The sequence below is a fragment of the Chiloscyllium plagiosum genome, unplaced genomic scaffold (genome assembly GCF_037043375.1).
Source record: "Chiloscyllium plagiosum isolate Xiang-an unplaced genomic scaffold, Cpla_swu_hap1 HiC_scaffold_42, whole genome shotgun sequence".
Classification (NCBI taxonomy): Eukaryota; Metazoa; Chordata; class Chondrichthyes; order Orectolobiformes; family Hemiscylliidae; genus Chiloscyllium; species Chiloscyllium plagiosum.
Window position 1 is genome coordinate 7,593,992 of NW_028270180.1, and position 19,337 is coordinate 7,613,328.

The following is a 19,337-nucleotide window of genomic DNA, read 5'->3' on the forward strand; positions in this document are numbered from 1 at the left end:
GGACCAAGCAGACTGAGAAGAGAAAATGGAAGGATCCCAGTCATGTGATGATGATTCACACACCAGATGAATATGCATACTTGTCACATTTTTCACTTCCAAAGGAAAGATGAAGTACTCCAGAACTAATTCAAGATATCTTTTTTAAAAAACTCAGAGGAGTTCTGGAATTCAACTGAAAGTAAACACAATCACAGACAGGCAATATAAAAACAAAATGTTCTTCAATCAAGACAAAGTTTGTTACTGTCCTCCAGATCTATGATTAGTGTCTGATTACAAGATGTCTGAGTCTTCTAGTTGTTAATTGCTGTGGACAATTCAGTGAAAGGCTATGAGCCAATGTTTCATCTAAGTCCTCCACTGAAGGTGATTAATGTAGTGTAGACTTCAACTTATTGTGACTTATAGGACCTACCATATATGCACATTCCAGTGGTCCAGGTAATGTAGCTAGAGAAATTCGTCTTCACTGTACTGCCAAGGTGAAGTTCTTGAAACGTTTCAGTGTTCCTGTTACCCTAATACTGTTAATTTTGCTTAATTTGAGCAAACAAGAATGTTCCTCAGTTGGGGCAGCAAATGTGCTCTCACTGTCTAAAACTTGCACCTGCAACCCATCAATTTCCACCTGGGATTTGTACCCACGGCTTCACTGTGTTGCACCAACCTAATAGAACTAGAAACCATATTTAACTGAACTCCTGGCATTTTCTGAAGAGTTTTGGGCCATAAGTAGTGAGGTGATATCGTCATATATTTCAATCCCGTGTTTTAGGAAACACTGCACATTCTGAAAATGTTTTCAACCATTTGTTATTACATCACACACTTTGCAAACATCTCTTGGAATTCTTTCAGAACACTTCCTGTAAATGATACACGTAGGCGAGTTACTGTGCTACTAATAAGCGGATCTGTGCATTATTAGAAGGAGCATCAATATTTTAATATTCATATAAGTAAACTTTTGAGAAATGGCAGCTTCTTCATTGCTTCATCAAATTCCAAGCTTCATTTTGCTAAACTGTCATTACAAATAATATTTATATCTGCTTCTCTTTACCAAGTCTATTTCTGTATATCTAGCTGGGGTAAATCTGAATATCACTTTATCTGGGCCCATTTTCAGGAAGCATGCAGTGTGGGTAACAAACTTTGAGTCATATATCCTACCTCTAGTAACAGTCATGAGACAAGTTTGTGAGTTGAGCTGTGAGACTACAGCGGAGGGGATTGTAATGAGTGAGGAGTTGGGACAACACACTTGTCATCCTGGTTCCATATGCAGGTATTTGAAACTCAGTAGTGGGTAAAGGAATGATGTATATGGAAGGGCTTGCATTGTCGTACTTGTCACAAACAAATTTTGTCGTTCAGGATTTTACTCCCTTTGCCATCAACTCTGTTTTTCTTTTGTACTAATGATTCAGTAAAAGTTACTGTAACAATAATGCCACTTTACAAACAATGCCTGATGACACCCAAAACACAGGATTAACCGTGTCTTGGAGTACAGTACATCTGTAATTATCTTTCATGAGTAATTGGAGACTCTTGCCCCTCCAAACTTTTCTCATCTTAAACAGACCTTCTGGCTGCTGGCAAACTAGATTTTTCTGTAAATTTCCATCCTTCCCTCTCTGTTTTTGATGCTAAAGCAGCTTTCCAATGTTCCCACAGTGTCCGAAGACCTTGCGGAACAGCTGCCTTCAATCTTGTGGAATGTCAGAGGACATTCTGACATCTCAGTTCACCTTCTGAGTTCTTTGGTTTTCATAAATTGTTTAGAAGGCAGAATTTCGTTAAAGTTATAAAGTTCATCGTGCTTCGAGAATCAAAATCAGGCCTAATGTCTATTCTAGGCAGTTGCCTGAGGCACCTTTGCAAAAGGGGGTCTATAGAATTTAGCATTTAGTTGCAGTTTGGGCGCAGGTAATCCCACTAAATTAGTTAGCATCATGCACACTTTAAGCTTGGAAAATACATTCTAATTCCTACCCTTCAGGGTTACTAAGATGTTTTTGATGGACAAAATAAATTGATTACACAAGTTACAACTTTTTTCATTCAGCAAGTGCTTTTAGCGGAAGATAATCAAAGGGTTTTATTCCAAACCCATTCAAATCCTTGACACTCCTCATAATTCCTATCTCCCAGGACCCTTGATATCTTTCAGCATGATTCACTTAAATCTGAAGAATTAAAAAATATAAACATACTGAACAAAGCACTTGAAAGTACTGTGAATTCATCACAACAGAAATCCTTTTTGAAGGAATCTGGTGGGTGTTGATTTTTATGTAGATCATATGCAAATTGTTGAACTACATGCAAAACATTGAGTACTCCTGCCAATTAAGCATTTTCGAGACCTTGATGTAGATTATATCTTCCAGCTTGTGATCTTTTTACTGTTGACAGCAATGTGACCCTGCAGTACGGTCTTGGCACACGCTAAGAATTCAGAAATTTTCTTTTTGGGGGTGTGATGTGGTGCAGCAGTTGTTAAGTGAAGACCCATCAACAGATAGTTGTCTCTTTTATAGGTGGATGAAATTATTAGTCATGTTTGATAAGCATTTGTAGAAAATAGGGCTCATTTCTGTCACTTTGGGGCTCAGTTTACAGCCTCTTATGAGGTTAAGCCATACAAATAGGACAAGGAGTTTACATGGTTTATTATCCACATCTCACGCCTGAAATCCCAGAAGCATGGAGCAGCTCAGAAGATTAATCCTGAGCCTGTGGTCTTAAAAGGATAAATCCTTATTACAAAACAGCATACATTTCTATTACATTAATGGCAGTCCAAAGTCAGCAAGAAAGCAAGACATGGCAATGGATCTTTTATAACCATGTAACATTTCAGTTAATTGTGTAACATGCAGTTACATTATTTAATACATAAGAAACTATGTACCAAACAGTAAAAATGATTACAGGGTTTTAATTATGTAACATGCTTTGATAAAGTGGGTTCAGTAATTAACAAGTTTTTAGTGTACTTTTGTGCAGCCATTAACTGCTAATTTAGAACTCTGCAACCAAACGTTCCTTTCATCGAGAGAGTAGGCTAATGACTTTTTCAGTTATTGATGTGTTGTCTTCAGAAATCACTGTAAAAAGCACCAGTCGCCAACTCATCTCCCATATCTAGAGTTAGTCACAAGGTGACATAAATAGGGGACTTAGATAACTTTCACACACTGCGCCTAAGAATCCTGCTGTCTTTGACATTCAACCTCAATGGCAAGTTTTTTATGTCTTCTAGCATGAAAATAGTCTTTTGCTTTATCAAACTACCTTGCAGTGGTTTTTAAGGAATTTGTATCATGCACATCATAGGATATATTTGATGTTGATAAGTGCTTAGGTTATCTGTTTATCCTTGTTTTTATTATTGTTCCCTGGACACACAATAATTTTGACTATGCTCATTACAATTATTTTGAAATAAAATATTACATTGACTGTAAAATGCTTGGGTCATCCTGATGACATGATGAACTATATAAGTGCAATACTTTAATTTGTTTTCAAAATGTGTCAAGTATCTCTGATTAGGCAGAGTAAATAACATGCTTCTCAAAGTATTAATATCAATTCTATTGTTATTCAGGGAGAGCTTGTGTCTTTTCCCACCGAATGTCAATCAGACTCAAGCTCGATTCAGTTTGTTATTTATCTAATCAGTAGAGACATTCTGGGGAGTCTGAAAAATAATGTAAAAGTGTTTCTGCAGGCAGTCAGAAGCATACTTGGTGAAGGTTGTGATAGATTTGGCCCCCATGAATGCAGAGCCTAAATAGCTGACTATCTCATCGGGGAAGAGTGTATGAACAGAAGAAATGCTTTAAATGATACAAAGTTCACCACGTCTGTTTGTGACTTGTAAATAAATGTTTTCATGAAAACTTTTGTGAAACACTCATAATGCCGAAGTTTCATAATTTAGTATAATATTAAGGAGAGGTCCTTAATTACTACTCCATTTAAAAAAGGATTTAACAACTGAAACCGTTTGTCAGTGATTGTCAACATTTTCTTCACAGAAACTAGGAGCAAGAGTAGGCCATTCAGCCCTTTGAGCCTGCTGCACCATTTAATATTATCATGACTTATCCTCTATCTCAAAGCCATATTCCCACTTTCTCTCCTTACCCTTTGTTGCCTTTAATACCTAAAATGTTATTAATTTCTTTGTTGAATATACTCAGTGACTGAGCCTCCACAGCCATCTGTGGTTGCAAATTCCACAGCTTGATTACCTTCTGAGTGAAGAAACACATCCTCATCTCAGTCCTAAATGGCCTACCTCTAGACTTCCCAATCGGGAGAAACATCCTCCCTGCATCTATCCCGCATAGTCTGATTTGCACTGGACCATTGACTTATATTGCTTATTTCTTGAAACAAGAAAACTACAATTTAAATAGTTGTATTTTAATATATTTCTGCTTTAGTGTATGTTTCAAAATGCAGACTTTTAATCTGAGATTCATGTGATTCTAAAAGATCCTAAAGTGAGTACTGTAGATTGCTAGATTGGACATGGAAAGCAATGTGAGCACAGAGGCTCATGAATTCATTATTCGATACCATTTCTGGAAATGTCAGTATCTTCACAAATGCACAGGATCCTTGGGGTGAGTGCATTAATATTAGCAGTGGATATCCCAAAACAGAAAAGTGAAATTCTGGCCTCCTTGTTATAGGAGGGATGTTGTGAAACTTGAAAGCGTTCAGAAAAGATTTACAAGGATATTGCCAGGTTTTCTTTGGGGGGTGGGAGGGGTGATGGCTATAGAGAGGCTGAATAAGCTGGGGCTATTTTCCCTGGACCATCAGAGGCTAAGGGGTGATGTCTATAGAGATTTATAAAATCATGAGGGATGTGGATAGAAAGAATAGCCAAGGTGTTTTTCCCAAGATGAGGGAGTCCAAAACTAGAGGGCATAGCTTTGGGGTGAGAGGGGATGATTTATAAGGGACCGAAGGAGCAATTTTTTTCATGCAGAAGGTTGTACATGTATCAAACGAGCTCCCAGATAAAGTGGTGGAGGCCAGTACAACTATAACATTTAAAAAGCATCTGAATGGGTATATGAATAGGAAGGGTTTAGAGGGATATCGGCCAAGTGCTGGCAAATGGAACAAGATTAATTTAGGATATTTGGTCAGCACGAATAGGTTGGACTAAAGGGCCTGTTTCCATGCTGTACAGCTCTTTGAAGATCACAATTTCATAAACATTGCTGAATTTGACTGTGCAATTCATTTCTTAGCTTTCCTAATACTATATCATCTTGGGAATTAAAAATTGCGAGGTTATAGATGTTGCCCTCTGAGATGTCTGCGTTTACTAGGCTGTCAATGAAGTATTGCTTCCAAGTCTTGCTGTTATTGGGTCTAGCTTCATGATAGAATCAAAATACGGGATTTGTTTGATTCCAGCCTGCAACCAAGACATGGTGGCACCTGTTCAATAGACCTCTGAGCTATACACTGCTTTCCCCTTTATCCAAAGTACATATAAATTCCCGTAATTAATGAAGGTCAATATATGGACTTGGGTAAATACTAACCTATTCACTTTCTATGACAATGAAACCATAACAGCACTTGAACAGAGTTTGCTCATTATTTTTCCAATGATCTTTAGTACATTTGGTGAGAGACAGAAAACATGATGATCAGTAATGGCAGGATTGATCCCTCTGGGCAGAACTAGTATTTCACCAGTTTAAAGCCAGCTGGGAACACACTGGGGATGTAGAAACCTTTAAGTAATGGTGGCAGCTGTGGAGCAACCCTTTAAAACTTGGCAATTTAAAGATCACAGCAATTGTATTCAGATTTGACCCTTATTTGATCCATTATATTTATGCAAAATCTTTATTTCATTAATAGGCTTTGACTTGTAGAAAGCTTACTTGTATCAATGGCAGAGGAAAAGAGGGAGCAAGATGTTCTACCATATAAGCAGTATGAATTTGATTTTATTAATGTATATTTTGTCTGTGCACTTCAATATTTGCCATGATATTGCTATACCTAAAAACTTCCAATTCAGTTAAAAATGATTTGATTACATTTCAAAGTAACTCAGGGAATGTGATGTATATGGCTATGCTTGTACAAATCTTTCAGTTAATCGGAAATTCAGTCAACCTAAATGTGGAGTAATTTTAAAAAATACTAAAAAATAACACACTTAAGACTCTCAACATTTACTTGCTTCAAATAGAACAGTAGTAAGCAGTTGTGTGTTTAACTTCAAGTATGCAAGGAATGGTGAGAGTTTCCTTGTGTCGTTTCCAATCACATGTAGTCTTGTACATGTCGTTTGTCATGTTTAAGCATTTAGCATTTATTACCAAAAGCACGATACTCATGAGATCTGATCATTATAAATGCTCTATCTTTGAAGTTTGAGGAAGCTGTCATAGTATTATTAAATTGCCATGTTGTCTGTGATTTTTACCTTAATTAGCTACTCTGTTGCAGGTTGACAAGCTCCTACATGACTTTTTTTTAGATTAGATTAGATTAGATTACTTACAGTGTGGAAACAGGCCCTTCGGCCCAACAAGTCCACACCGACCCGCCGAAGCGCAACCCACCCATACCCCTACATTTACCCCTTACCTAACTCTACGGGCAATTTAGCATGGCCAATTCACCTGACCTGCACATCTTTGGACTGTGGGAGGAAACCGGAGCACCCGGAGGAAACCCACACAGACACTGGGAGAACGTGCAAACTCCACACAGTCAATCGCCTGAGGCGGGAATTGAACCCGGGTCTCAGGCGCTGTGAGGCAGCAGTGCTAGCCACCGTGCCACCGTGCCGTTCCCTTGTTGGTCTGTTGCACATAGGCATTGCAGAGTGCTGCATAAAGCCATACGGATCAGACAGTCATACTTTTGACTCTAAAGTTGGTGCTCAATAACTACTGGAAAGTTTGTCTCTGTAAACCTAAACAATACTTTCATTATTTGAAACATGTCACTCTGTAATCTGCACTTTTCTGCCATGTTTATTTGGAATATTCATTGTTTAAGACTGTTATGGATTGTCTCAGCTGTTTTGGTGGAATTTGTCACTGCTGTCAAATGTGAGTAGAGTTTTCAGAGTAGGTTGTTAGGCATGGACTGGCTTAAGGTTTTCTCAGTTAGATAGAAGCTTCTAATTTAACAGATTTGTGTTTCAGCTTTGTAATTACAGAGTGCCCATCAGGCAGTGAAAATCCTCAAAGCATTAATGATCAGTCAACAGACTGGCCTTGCGACTCTGCATTTGTAACAAAACCAAATAACAAAAAGACACTTTGTTTCATTTTTTTCAGGAAATGAACAAGCATTCCATGCTCAATGAGTTGTATAGTCGGTTCTGCTTTAACGCGGTAGTTTCATTCTCGTGCAACCCCACGTTATAAAAAAAATCACATATTAGTATTTAAACTGATGGGGCCAGACACGGGTTACAACCAGTATACACTTTAAAGATCATGCTATAAAAATAATGTCCCCCAATATAGCAGAATGACCTGTATATAGAAGTGCAGTGATTTACTATTGCGAGAGCCATTTTTTCCCAAACTTGATAAACTTGGGAAGGTGGTAACACATTGGTAATATTGCTGGATTAGTAATCCAGCAGCCCAGGTTAATGCATTGGAAGCATGGGTCCAAATCCCACTATAGCAGCTGATGGAATTTAAATTCAGTTAATAAAATCTGGAATTAAAAGCTAGCCTCAGTCATGGTGGCCATAACTCTTGTTGAACTATAACTTCTTATTACTATAACACTGCTGTTCTTAATGGCTATTATTTAACTATCTGCCAGTTTTGCCTGTTCTAATGTACATGTGACTACAGACCTATACCGTTGTTGTTCACTCTTAACTGATCATGGAAATGGCTCCATCTGCTAGCCCTTTGCCCACTCACTTAAGCTATCTATGTCCCTTTGCAAAGTTTCACAGTCCTCTACACACTTAGCTCTACCACTAATCTTTGTGTCATCTGCAAACTTTCACACATTACACATGGTCCCACCTTTAAATCATCTTCTTCCTTGATAATAGACTCAAGTATTTTCCCCACTACAGAGGTTAAGCTAACCTGTCTATAATTCCCCATCTTTTGTCTACTTCCTTTTTAAAACAGTGACATCACATTTGCTATTTTCCAATCTGCTGGAATTGCCCCAGAAACCAGGGAATTTTGGAAAATTACCACAAGTGCATTTGCTATTACTCCAGCCATCTCTTTTAGTACCCTGGGATGCATTTCATCAGGGTCAGTTTCACTATCTTTTGAAGGTATTTTATTCTCCCTTCAATGGGGGTTTTACAGAGAAAGACAAGTGGAAGACAGCTAGCTGTTAATGGTAGTAGACTTTATGATACCTCCACACAATTATTTCTCTTTCAGGCTAGGTACTTGTTTCATGTACTAGGTCCATACAAGCCATGATGACTTGGTCAAGAGTCATTCAAGATGATATTGTTTAATATTCTTTTCAAGCAATTATCCCCTTTAGTTCAGAACCTGTCAACTCTGTGGCATCTCTTTTTGCAGTCATATACTCCGTTATACACTGTGTATAACTCTGTTCTGGTAAACATGTTTAAAACTGCAACCATGAATTTGCACAGTCTCCTTGTTTTAAAGTGGTATAATCTGACTGTAAAGGGAAAAAAAAAGTATGTGATCCTTGTATGTCTTTACCCTTGGTAAATCTGAAATTCAGTTTAAAAAAATTCATTTCATCGCAAGATATGTTATATTCAGTCAAGAAGAAAACAAGACTTATATCCAATCATTCTTACTCCGCCTTCTTTTTCAAGTCTGATAGAATCTTATAATATCTCTTAAACCCTTCAACATTTTACGTTGAGAGAAGGCATCTGCAAACATCAGAATGCAATCCATCTTTACATTGAATGGTTGTATCCATAGACTCAACCTGAATAGTCTTGCATTTTGAGTTTTAAACTTTTCCCTGAATGCCAGCAAATTCTGGCATTAATAGATTAATGTTCCATTGCACCCACGTCAGACATAGACTTCAAACCATTGAAGAGCCAGTAATAACCCCAAAGCTTTATTTTCTACAGTAGATAACTTCCTCTCCCATTGGTTTAATTTCTTGGAAAAATACCCCAAAGGTTTCCCAACTCAGGACTAATCTTCTTGCAATAAGACAATGTCTGCCCACAAATTACAAGAATCCATTGTCATTTTAAAAGCAGCCAATGCCAGTATGTTTATTCCGATTGCTTTCAGCTTTTCAAAGGCTGATTATCATTCTCCTTATTTGTTTCTATAACAGATTTGTTAAGGGTACAGTTATGTACTGAAATTATACAAATTTCCTATAAAATCCATGCACTTAAAAACCTCATTATTTCCATCCAGTTTTAGGAACAGGAAGTTCTATTTGCTATATCTCTCTTGCTGTTCTTGGCAACACTTGTCTTTATCTTACAGTATCCTAGGTAAGTTACACTTACTACTGCAAATTCACTTTTGGCCAGATTTATCATTATACCAACTAATTGTAGTTGCTTAGACGTGACTTCTAATTGTTTAAATGTTCATCCCAGGTGTTACTATATATTACAGCATCGTCTGAATAAACTATGCAGTTCAGTATTTCAACTCTGACTTGTTTTTTTTAACTTGAGAACTCTAATTGTAACAACTTTGTACAGATTAATCTTTCTTTGCAGCTGCCTTTCTCATTGCTGCCAGCACATTGCTGAGTTCTTCACACTTCCTCTTCGCACAGATGTGAGTACCAGCTCTTTATGATGAATTTGAGTGCACACTTGTCTTTAGAGACTTTCAGCAACACCATTGCATGCTTTTCATGGGGAGCAAAACCACAGACCTCACGGATCAGATCACTGATAAACGTGATGTGTTTAGTTAGACGCCCTCTTCACCGGCACTGTCTTGGACCAGTCTCGTTCTTGGTAACAGAGTAACCTTTGTGCAGGCCAACTGTCATAGGATATCGGATTGCCATTTCTCTGGTTCACTTATGGCGTCGGTAAGGAAAGTGACTTGATTCATTTTTAAACCCAAGTGTCATGACTCATGATTGCCATATCAAATGGTTTATGTGAAAGATAAATATCTCCTCAGCCCTTGATGTTAGCAATCCATGCCAGTAACCCTTGGATGGATCAGTTTTAAAAAGAAATGAGGCACTGCCAACTCGATACAATCTTCTAACTGAGAAATTAGGTAGGAATCTGTATTTGTGAAGGCATTTACCTTTATGGTCTGCAAGATTTAGTTGGTCCATTCAACTTCAAAATTAACACTCCCAATGAACGCAAGCTGCTTTGGCTAGATTCAGTCATGTGATTCTAAGCCTGTACTGAATCCATGTTTCTCCCTGAATTTGTTTCTCTGGGCTCAACAAATAAGAATGCTGTTTTAACAATACTGATTCTTCAATGGACACATTTATGTCCAGTTAACATAGTAAATTCAAGTGTATCTTTACAGATTTCCTTATACTTCCGAAGTAATTTTACTAGATCTTCCCATTTTCATTCTTATCAATTTGAGAATACAGTGCCTAACTGTCTCAGTATTTTTGTATGGACTAGTCAAATTTTAAGACATTCATTACATAAACTATCTACCTCATTGTCACTGTCTCTGTCATCCTCTGCTACTCCTATCCCCTAACACATTTGCTCCTTATATCTTCTTCCCTGCAACGGTATCACTTTAACATGTTTGTGACAATAATTTTCTTCCTACAATCAGGAATAATGAATTAGATAAGTGACTTAAATAATGCTCCTCACCACCCTGCAATGACCATTATTTTGTTTCCAGAGCTTATATTGAAGCATAGAAAATAGGTCAGTGGGCCATTCAACCCATATAGTCAGCTCCACTGTTCAACATGGCCATGTCCTGTATCTCAACACAATACTCCCAATCTCTCCCCATACCTCTTAACACATTTAGTTTTCTTTGTTAAATATATTTAGTACTTGCCTTTGCAGTCTTATGTGATAGAGAATTCCAGAGGTTCACAACTCTGAATGAAGAATTTAATCCTTAGACCATAATGGCCCATTGCATGTCCTGAAAGCGCAACCAGTTGTTCTGGGCCCCACAGTCAGGGGAAACATTGTTCCTCCATCTAGTTTGCTCAGCCCTGTCAGAATTGTCAGTATTTCAATGACATCCCCTCTCATTCAACGTTAGCCTGGAGGTTCTGGATGACTGCATCACCGCCTCCCTGAAGTGTAATTCAATCCAAGGAAGGATGAAAATTTGCTGGAGGACCTCAATGTAAGTGTTAACTGAGAGAAGCCACAAAGCATTATTATCTTAAGAAATCATTTTATTCTTTTTATCATTAATATAAAAATCCATAATAATGCTGTTTAATTTATAGAGACAATTTTGAGAAACGATGTTTTGGTCTTTAGCAATGAACCTTATCTAAATTCACAAGTACTTTGGGCTTGTCATTTAGGGCTTGTGAGTAAATTGTGACAGTTGACAGCTGTTGTTATTCTAATAAGATTAAAATAAAGAAATTAGTTGTACTGGTTTTAATCTACCATTTAACACTGGAAACCACCTGGGGCATGCTTTATTCTGTTTATGCAGCATTTCTATGTTAGTTTTATGGACAGAATCCACCAAGGAATAAGATGTCTGTTTGGCTTCATTAACTGAAGAAAACCTTGTTCCCTCAAATGTTGTATTTTGCTAATGGAATTCTTCCATGTTTCTTCCTTTTTTGTTGCTGTGTGTTTTATTTTAAAATTTTCCTGTTGAATGTGTTTGAGCCTTTTCTTCGGTATTATTTCTCAAGTACGCAAGCAGTGGTGCTTTGTGTGAGCCTCAGCAATGAATGTTGGCAGAATACTCTAATGTATTTTGTTCACAAGATGTCGGTGACACTTGAATTGTTGCATTGAATTTTCTATCCCCTGTTGCCATAAGACATACTGCTGAACCTACAATTTGAACCACTGCAGTTCTTATGAGTGATCCTCTGACTGAAGGTGCTTTCTGCCACTTGCACTTAGTGTTATTTCTGCCTTTTTGCATCCAGCCTTAGCCTCTGAGCTCATACTTTTACTATTTATGGCCTGTACATGACCACCTCCTGATATTAGGAAAGGGCAGAGCCAGGAACAGCACAATCTTAAAGATGCACCAATGGTCACGTTTGCAAAGGGTCTCCAAAAGGAGACCCCAATATCTTTAACGTAGAATCTATTTGAAGATGCTTTAAATAGAGATGTTGCAGGATAGACTTGCAGAAACATGGAGCAGAAAGAGTCTGAGATATTCAAAAGTGAATGTAAGGTTCAAAACTTGAAAGACCAAAGTGGTAAACTTATGTTCAAAATCACTCATGCCATGTTTAAGAAATAAAAAGTGTCTTTGTTGAAAAGGATTTTCTAGAATGCTACTTTGTAATTTGTCTCTAAACACATTGCCAAGTTTGACCATTTATACGACCAGGGATTAGTAAACAGAATCCTCCATCTGTTGCATGACATATTCACATTTTGCCAGTATGCAGACCTTATTCATTTAAAGAAAAACAAGTGTAATTAATATATATTAATTATTGTTATCATTCTTAAGAGTTATCTAACCATTTAAAGTATAAAATACCTTGTACTGTTGTGAATGAGGAAGGAAGAATGTATTAATTAGTTAGACTTGTACACAAGAAACCTGTGTAGGCAAAATTGTAAAGTCAATGGGTCATAGCAACTGTTGCACATATCAGAGTTTGATTCGGTTGAGCTTTAATCTCTGGAAATGCTGAATCATTACACTTGTATTGAGACGTTAACAATTTTATTCTTACTTTTGCGAGACATTTTCACAGTGATGATTCACTTCAATGTAGTCAGTCATATATTAATTTATCTAATTCCTTTATGACCATTGTGAAGCTGGAAGTCATACTTGTTCTGCTGATCTATTTAATAACATATTTGCTGTGTAATACACATCCAGCATTGAAATATTCCAAAACAAATAATCTTTTTGCCTTGCATTGATGGGAAACCAATTGAAGGATTAATATAGTCATTAATTAGTGGTTTGGTTAACAGTCCTGAATTTCATCTATAAAAATGTGAGAGAAGGAATTCTCCACAGCATATTAGCATTAATGATGAAAACCAAATTAACTAACTTGTACTTATATCTTTCATACCCATAATAAAGTATGTCTTAAATCTCTTCACAACTTGTTCATTACTTTTGACAGTAGTCACTGATGTTATTATGCCGTAGGCAGACTTAGCAGCCATTTTACATATCACAGCAACAAGTAAATGTGATAAATTACCAAATAACCTGACTTTCTTGGTGGCGACTATAGGATAAATATCAACAAGAACAATTGGAAGACTTCACGCCCTTCATGAGAATACTTGCCTAGATTATTTTACATTTTTCTTCCTGATCACATATGGCTTCAATACAGCACCACCTCACTACTGTAATGAAACATCCACAAGTGTCCACTCCCTCCACCACCAATGCTCAGTAGCAGCAGTGTGTACTATCTACAAGATGCACTGCAGAAATTCACCAAAGATCCTTAGACAGCTCCTTCCAAGCACATGACCTATGTGCTGATATTTAATCTTTTTGTTTCAGCATTAATATGGAAATGTTTTTGAAACTAAGTATACCAAAGTACCTTTTGCAAATCTCTTGAAGGATGTTGGCATTTGGCAATGAATTTGCCATCCAGAATCACAAAATAGCTGAAGCAAATTGGAATGATTACTATTGCTCCACTGTTCCTGTTCCTCCATCACCAACACTCAGTAGCAGCAATGTGTACTATCTACAAGATGCACTGCAAAACTTCCCAAAGATCCTCACACAGCACCTTCCAAACCCATAACCACTTCCATCTAGAAAGATAAGAATCGAGGTACACAGGAACACCACCTCTGCAAGTTCCTTTCTAAGCTACTCAACATCCTGACTTGGAAGTATATCACTGTTCTTTCACTGTCAGAAAATCCAGGAATTCCCTTATGGACAGGAGTGCATGTGGCATGCAGCGGTTCAAGAAGGCAGCTCAACACCACCTTCTCAAGGACAGCCAGGGATTGGCAATAAATGCTGGCCAGCCAACAAAGCCCACATCCACGAGTGAATAAACGTAAAAGAAAATCAGTCTGGTTTATGCCCACATTTTGAGTGGATCTGAGGCAAGAATACTACCACTGATCACAGCATACATTTTCTTCCTTTGTTTGTCAAAAGCTTTAACTATCATTGGAGTGCTGTTCCTGAATACTCTGATATTTAATGACATCCCCATCCTTAGAACACTAGACAATGACTGACAGGAGTCCAATAAACCATAAATGAAACCACAGCTGAGTCTGATCCTGTCCTCTTGTAAGTACGGTCCAGGAAAAAAAGTAAACATACTGTCCATTAGGATTCACTGGAGAGTGATCAATAGCAAGAACAACCTTCATTTATTTTGCACATTTAACATAGTAAAACTTTTGATAACAAGTATTGGCAGGTAAATTCGACTCTGAACATAAAGGTATTGGGATTGTTAAATGGGTGTTAAGGTTATAGAATGTCTTGACCTCTCCATCTCCTTCATTTGATTTGCTATTCATTTTTGCTTCCAAGCCAGATTATGAATCCACTTATACCATGTTATCTGCTTCAGCTATTACACTGAGTAAGTTGGTTCCAGTGGTCAAGCTTGTTCAACGTGGCTTGATATTATCATGGGAAGTAGTTTTGCCCATCATAGAGGAAGTTAAATATATATTTTCCATATGTCAGTTCCAGATGGGTGCTAATATTTCAGATCTGATTTGAAGACTGTAATCACAATTTCACTGGTAAGACCTGAGATTGATTACTACAGTGTACCTTCATTCAGTTTCTCACTCCAATGACTTGAGCACGTAATCCAGGCTGATACTTCAGAGGGAGCACAAAGAGCACTGTTGAAGGCTGTCAAGTTTTGGATACAATGTCAAAATGGAGTCCCATCTATCCTGTTGGGGTTGTGTCAAAGATCTTATGGTACTATTTGAGGAAGAGCAGAGGATTGCTGTGTTGCTGTGATAAATGTTCATCCCTCAACTAGTACCAGGCAGACATATATTAGAAAATTCTTGTTGAAGTGAAACCTTACTGTGCACATATTTGCTTCTGAATTTTCTCATACAGCAAACTTTGTTTTAACCAGAGCCTTATCGACCAACATTCTTGATAAATCGGCAAAAATTATACTCCTCAGATACTGAGATCTACTGTAATGTCCAAAAACTTATGCTGTCAATAAAGTATAACAGTGATGTGTACACCCCTGCATTACATTTCTAGTACTAACTGTGTGTGATTTAAATTGATTTCAGAAGATTGCATTGATTTTTTTTGAAGGATTTTGATGTCTTGAAGCTTTGCTTGGTCAGTGTTTTCTGTGGTTAAGCAAATCTCTTGACCATCCAGAATATTTGATTAACTGGTTCACTCCTGATCCCATAAGTGCAGGTTAATAAAAGGTTTGCTGTATTACAGCAGTGATCACACTTAAAGTACTTCAATGGCAATAAAGCTGTTTTGAACAACATACACCTGTGAAAAATTGTTTCAATTCAGACTTTTACTTTTCCATTCCTTCTGTTGCTGTTAGCTTTTTGCTCCAGCGTTGCTCTAACTTTTGTTGCTTGTCAGAGAATTACATGAGTTGAGAGTGTGGTGCTGGTAAAGCACAGCAGGTCAGGTAGCATCCGAGGAGCAGGAGAATCAAAGTATTGGGCATAAGCATGATGAAGGGCTTATGCCCAAAACGTTGATTCTCCTGCTCCTCTGATACTGCCTGACCTGCTGTGCTTTTCCAGTACCACACTCTCGACTCTGATCTCCAGCATCTGCAGTTCTCCCCTTCTCCTAGAAAATTACATGACTTTTGTAATATAATTTTCTAGCATTCTGAATCCTGTTTTAAAATACTGCAGGCCAAAGAATGGGGTATACCTACAGCATACATCACAAGAATGAATATAAAGATACATTCTGTAACGCAAACCTCATCTGTGTAAAAATTTATTATAACTGCTGATTTATGGAGTAAGGGAGACTTAAAATATTCATCACTTATTAACAGGACGTACAAAAGCTATTCTTTCACCAGATGCTTTAGTTTGTCGTTCAAAAGTATACTTGATGTTTTCTGACAGGCATGTAACTGAGCTATCGGTTTTCATTCATTATCTGTATTTATCTCAAGAGAGGGTGACCGTTGAAATCACAGCAACTTACTTCTGGTGTTCTTGGGCTAAGAAGGAAATGTTTGGCTAGAATTGTTACTTTTGATCACCATCCAGCAACCCCGACTGAAACAGGTGCCTTTCTGGCAACTGGGATGAGATCAAGATTAGATATGATGGCACCCAAAAAGTCCTGCCAACTTACTCTGTCTAAGTTTATGTCAGGAGTCATTAATAGCAAACTGTGTAGGAGAGCAGATGCTAATGGAATTTTAGTGCAATCAAAGTATTTCAGGAGTGAAGAGGAAATCATTGACTGTTTATGCATGTAGGTGGAGGGTGTTGGTCATAGAGTCATACAACATGGAAACAGACCCTTTGGGTCCAACTCATCCACGCTGACCAGACATCCCAATCTGACAGAGTCCCAATTGCCAACATTTGGCCCAAATCCCTTTAAAGTCTTCCTATTCATATACTCATCCAGCATTTTAAATGTTGTAACAGTGCGTGCCTCCACTACGTCCTCTGACAGCTCATTTCCCCGCTCCTCTCTGCTTTCAGATCCTTTTTTAAATCTTTCCCCTCTTATGCCCTCTGTTTTGGGCTTTCCCCACCCTTGGCAAAGGCCTTGGCTATTCCACCTATCCATGCCTCTCCTGATTTTATAAACCTCTTCAGGTCACCTTTCAGCCTCCACAGCTCCAGGAAAAAATGCCCCAGCCTATTCAGCCTTTCCTTATAACCCAAGTCTTCCAATCACAGCAACATTCTTGTAAATCTTTTTTGCACTCTCTCAAGTTTAGCAGCATCTTTCCAGAATTGTACGCCGTATTCTACAAGTGGTCTCAATGTCCTGTATAACAGCAACATGACATCCCAATTCCTATACTTGATGTTCTGACTAATGAAGGATATTAAATCATGGAAATAACAGATTCTACCACTGGCTTGACTTCTGAGAACTTTAGGCTGAGGGGTGGTATCAAGAAGGTTCAGAGAAAATAAAAGCTCAGAATCTAATTCATGGCGAGATGGATATCCAATAATTTCTGCCAAGTCAGATACAAACAAGAATTGGCCTGAACTAATGCTTTCTTGATCATAAAGCTTCCAAAGACATTTAGGTTAGGCTGAAGTACACAGTGAACAATTAAATGATACCCATGGAAGTACTTCCCAGCAAGCTTCAAGCAACTGTAGGAGAGATGGGAAGAGTGTTGAGGGAGAGAGGTATGGAGTGGGACAAAAGTCTTACTAATACAGCTCATATTTTAACAATCAAATATCGCCTTGTGATATTGTCTTGAAGCAAATACAAGCTCAACTGACTTTTTCTTTTTGCAGATCCCTGTGCAATGTGATTAATGCATACTGCTTTGCCTGTCGTGGCTGCTATGACAACTGCTTCTATGTTCTGTTCAGTAACAAGATCACCTTTTTAATGGAACTGCTGATGCATCAATTGACGGTAGGAGTCAGTACCTGCACGTACCTGCCATTGATATACTTTTGTGTTCTTATAAAGATGCTTAAAAGCTGTTGTTTTCATCCATGTAGCTGGGAACCAGTATGTTTAATGGAGCATGTATTTTCTGTTTTTGATTTAACTTGCCTTGGTTATTTCTGTAAAAATGTCATATTCCAGGCATTTGACCTTCTTCATCCCAGATATTGTTATATTTTTGACTTGCCTGCCAATCTCTTTATATGTTGTGTGTCTGAGCATAGAGAGCATAAGAATAGTACAATATTACGGATATCTTTTAATTATACAACACTTTTAACATTGTAAATTATTTGATTGGGTTATGCCAAGGCTATAAATGGATTGTGAGCAGCAGGAGGAGAATGGGAAGAGGTGACTGAGACATGGAAGTAGGTTTTGAGACTTTTGAACATGCAAGTGTTTAGGGAGGTAGTTTTGGAGTACAATATTAAAATGGCTGAGGGTTTTAAGACTCAAGGTTAAAGAGGTAGGGAAGGGTGAAATAGTGGGGGAAAGTGAAGGTAAAGATGAAAGTTTTAAAATAATGATGCAAAGAGTTATGTGGTTCAGCAAGTGCAGAGGTGATAGGTTTTGCCTTCAATATGAGTTATCTAGTTTTATAGATACTCAGCACCTGCATTAATTATTTCCAGATTACAGGTAGCACAATTAGGTGTAGGCTAAAGTTCTCTCCACTTTGGGCCTAACAATGTAGTCTCAATGGAGGACCACTGTTGCACCAATGTGATCTTCTATTTCCCATGTTCCCATTGGCTCTCAGAAAGCTATTGCCAATTAAATGTTTGACTGGTGTCCCTTGCTGCCTACTCAGATTTGCAAAATTCATTCTCTTTTCATTCATACAGGCTTTATACCAATTTTAGCCTAACCTGTCCAGCAGGGAAGGAATAGGATCAGAAAGTAGAATAGCATGAAGTGTGAAACAAGTAGCTGATCCTACCCTGTCAGTTTCCTCCTAGACAGGTTAGATTCTAAATTTAAATTTCTTGCTCCGTCATTTAATGGAAATATTCTTTCACTGCAGACCTCTTTGAGGGAATGTGGAGGTGAGAGTCTGGTGCTAGATTATTGAGCAAAAGAAATCCTACCATGTTCAATAAGCTGCTTGATTGTTTGCAAAGAAATCAGAATTACAAAAACGAGCAGCATGTGATGATCAAAATACTCAAATAATTATTACTTAAAAATTATTGTTGCAAAATAAGCATTATTTAAATCATTGGAATAGGGAAATGATTTAACATATAAAGAATAAAATTTGCATAATCCAATTACTGCATGTTCAACTTCTCTGCATCAAATCTGGCAGCATCAGTGAAGAGAAATCAGAGTTAATTTTTCAGGTCTGGTGACCCTTCCTCAGAGAAAGGGTCACTGGACCTGAAACATTAACTCAGATTTCTCTTTACAGATGCTGCCACAGATTTTGCCTCAATTTCCCATGTTATTGCCCACTTCCTCTTAGGGTGCAGTTCTAAAGGCATCATCAGCCTTCCTGAACTATATTCTTTAAGTGTGAGCCTGGATGTTAAGTGGTGG

General features: G+C 37.8%; 1 protein-coding gene and 1 pseudogene across 6 annotated transcripts in view; one reads left to right on the plus strand and one right to left on the minus strand.

Moving 5' to 3' along the window:
* scaper (S-phase cyclin A-associated protein in the ER) overlaps positions 1-19,337 on the plus strand; it is a 316,829-nt gene that overhangs the window by 215,489 nt on the left and 82,003 nt on the right. For all 6 annotated transcript variants that reach the window (XM_087982090.1, XM_087982091.1, XM_087982088.1 and 3 more), the window contains one exon: positions 17,636-17,759. In XM_087982090.1, coding sequence (XP_087838216.1) covers positions 17,636-17,759 — 124 coding nt within the window. The remainder of the gene's footprint in view (positions 1-17,635; positions 17,760-19,337) is intronic.
* LOC148137554 (large ribosomal subunit protein eL36 pseudogene) lies at positions 9,412-10,044 on the minus strand (annotated as a pseudogene).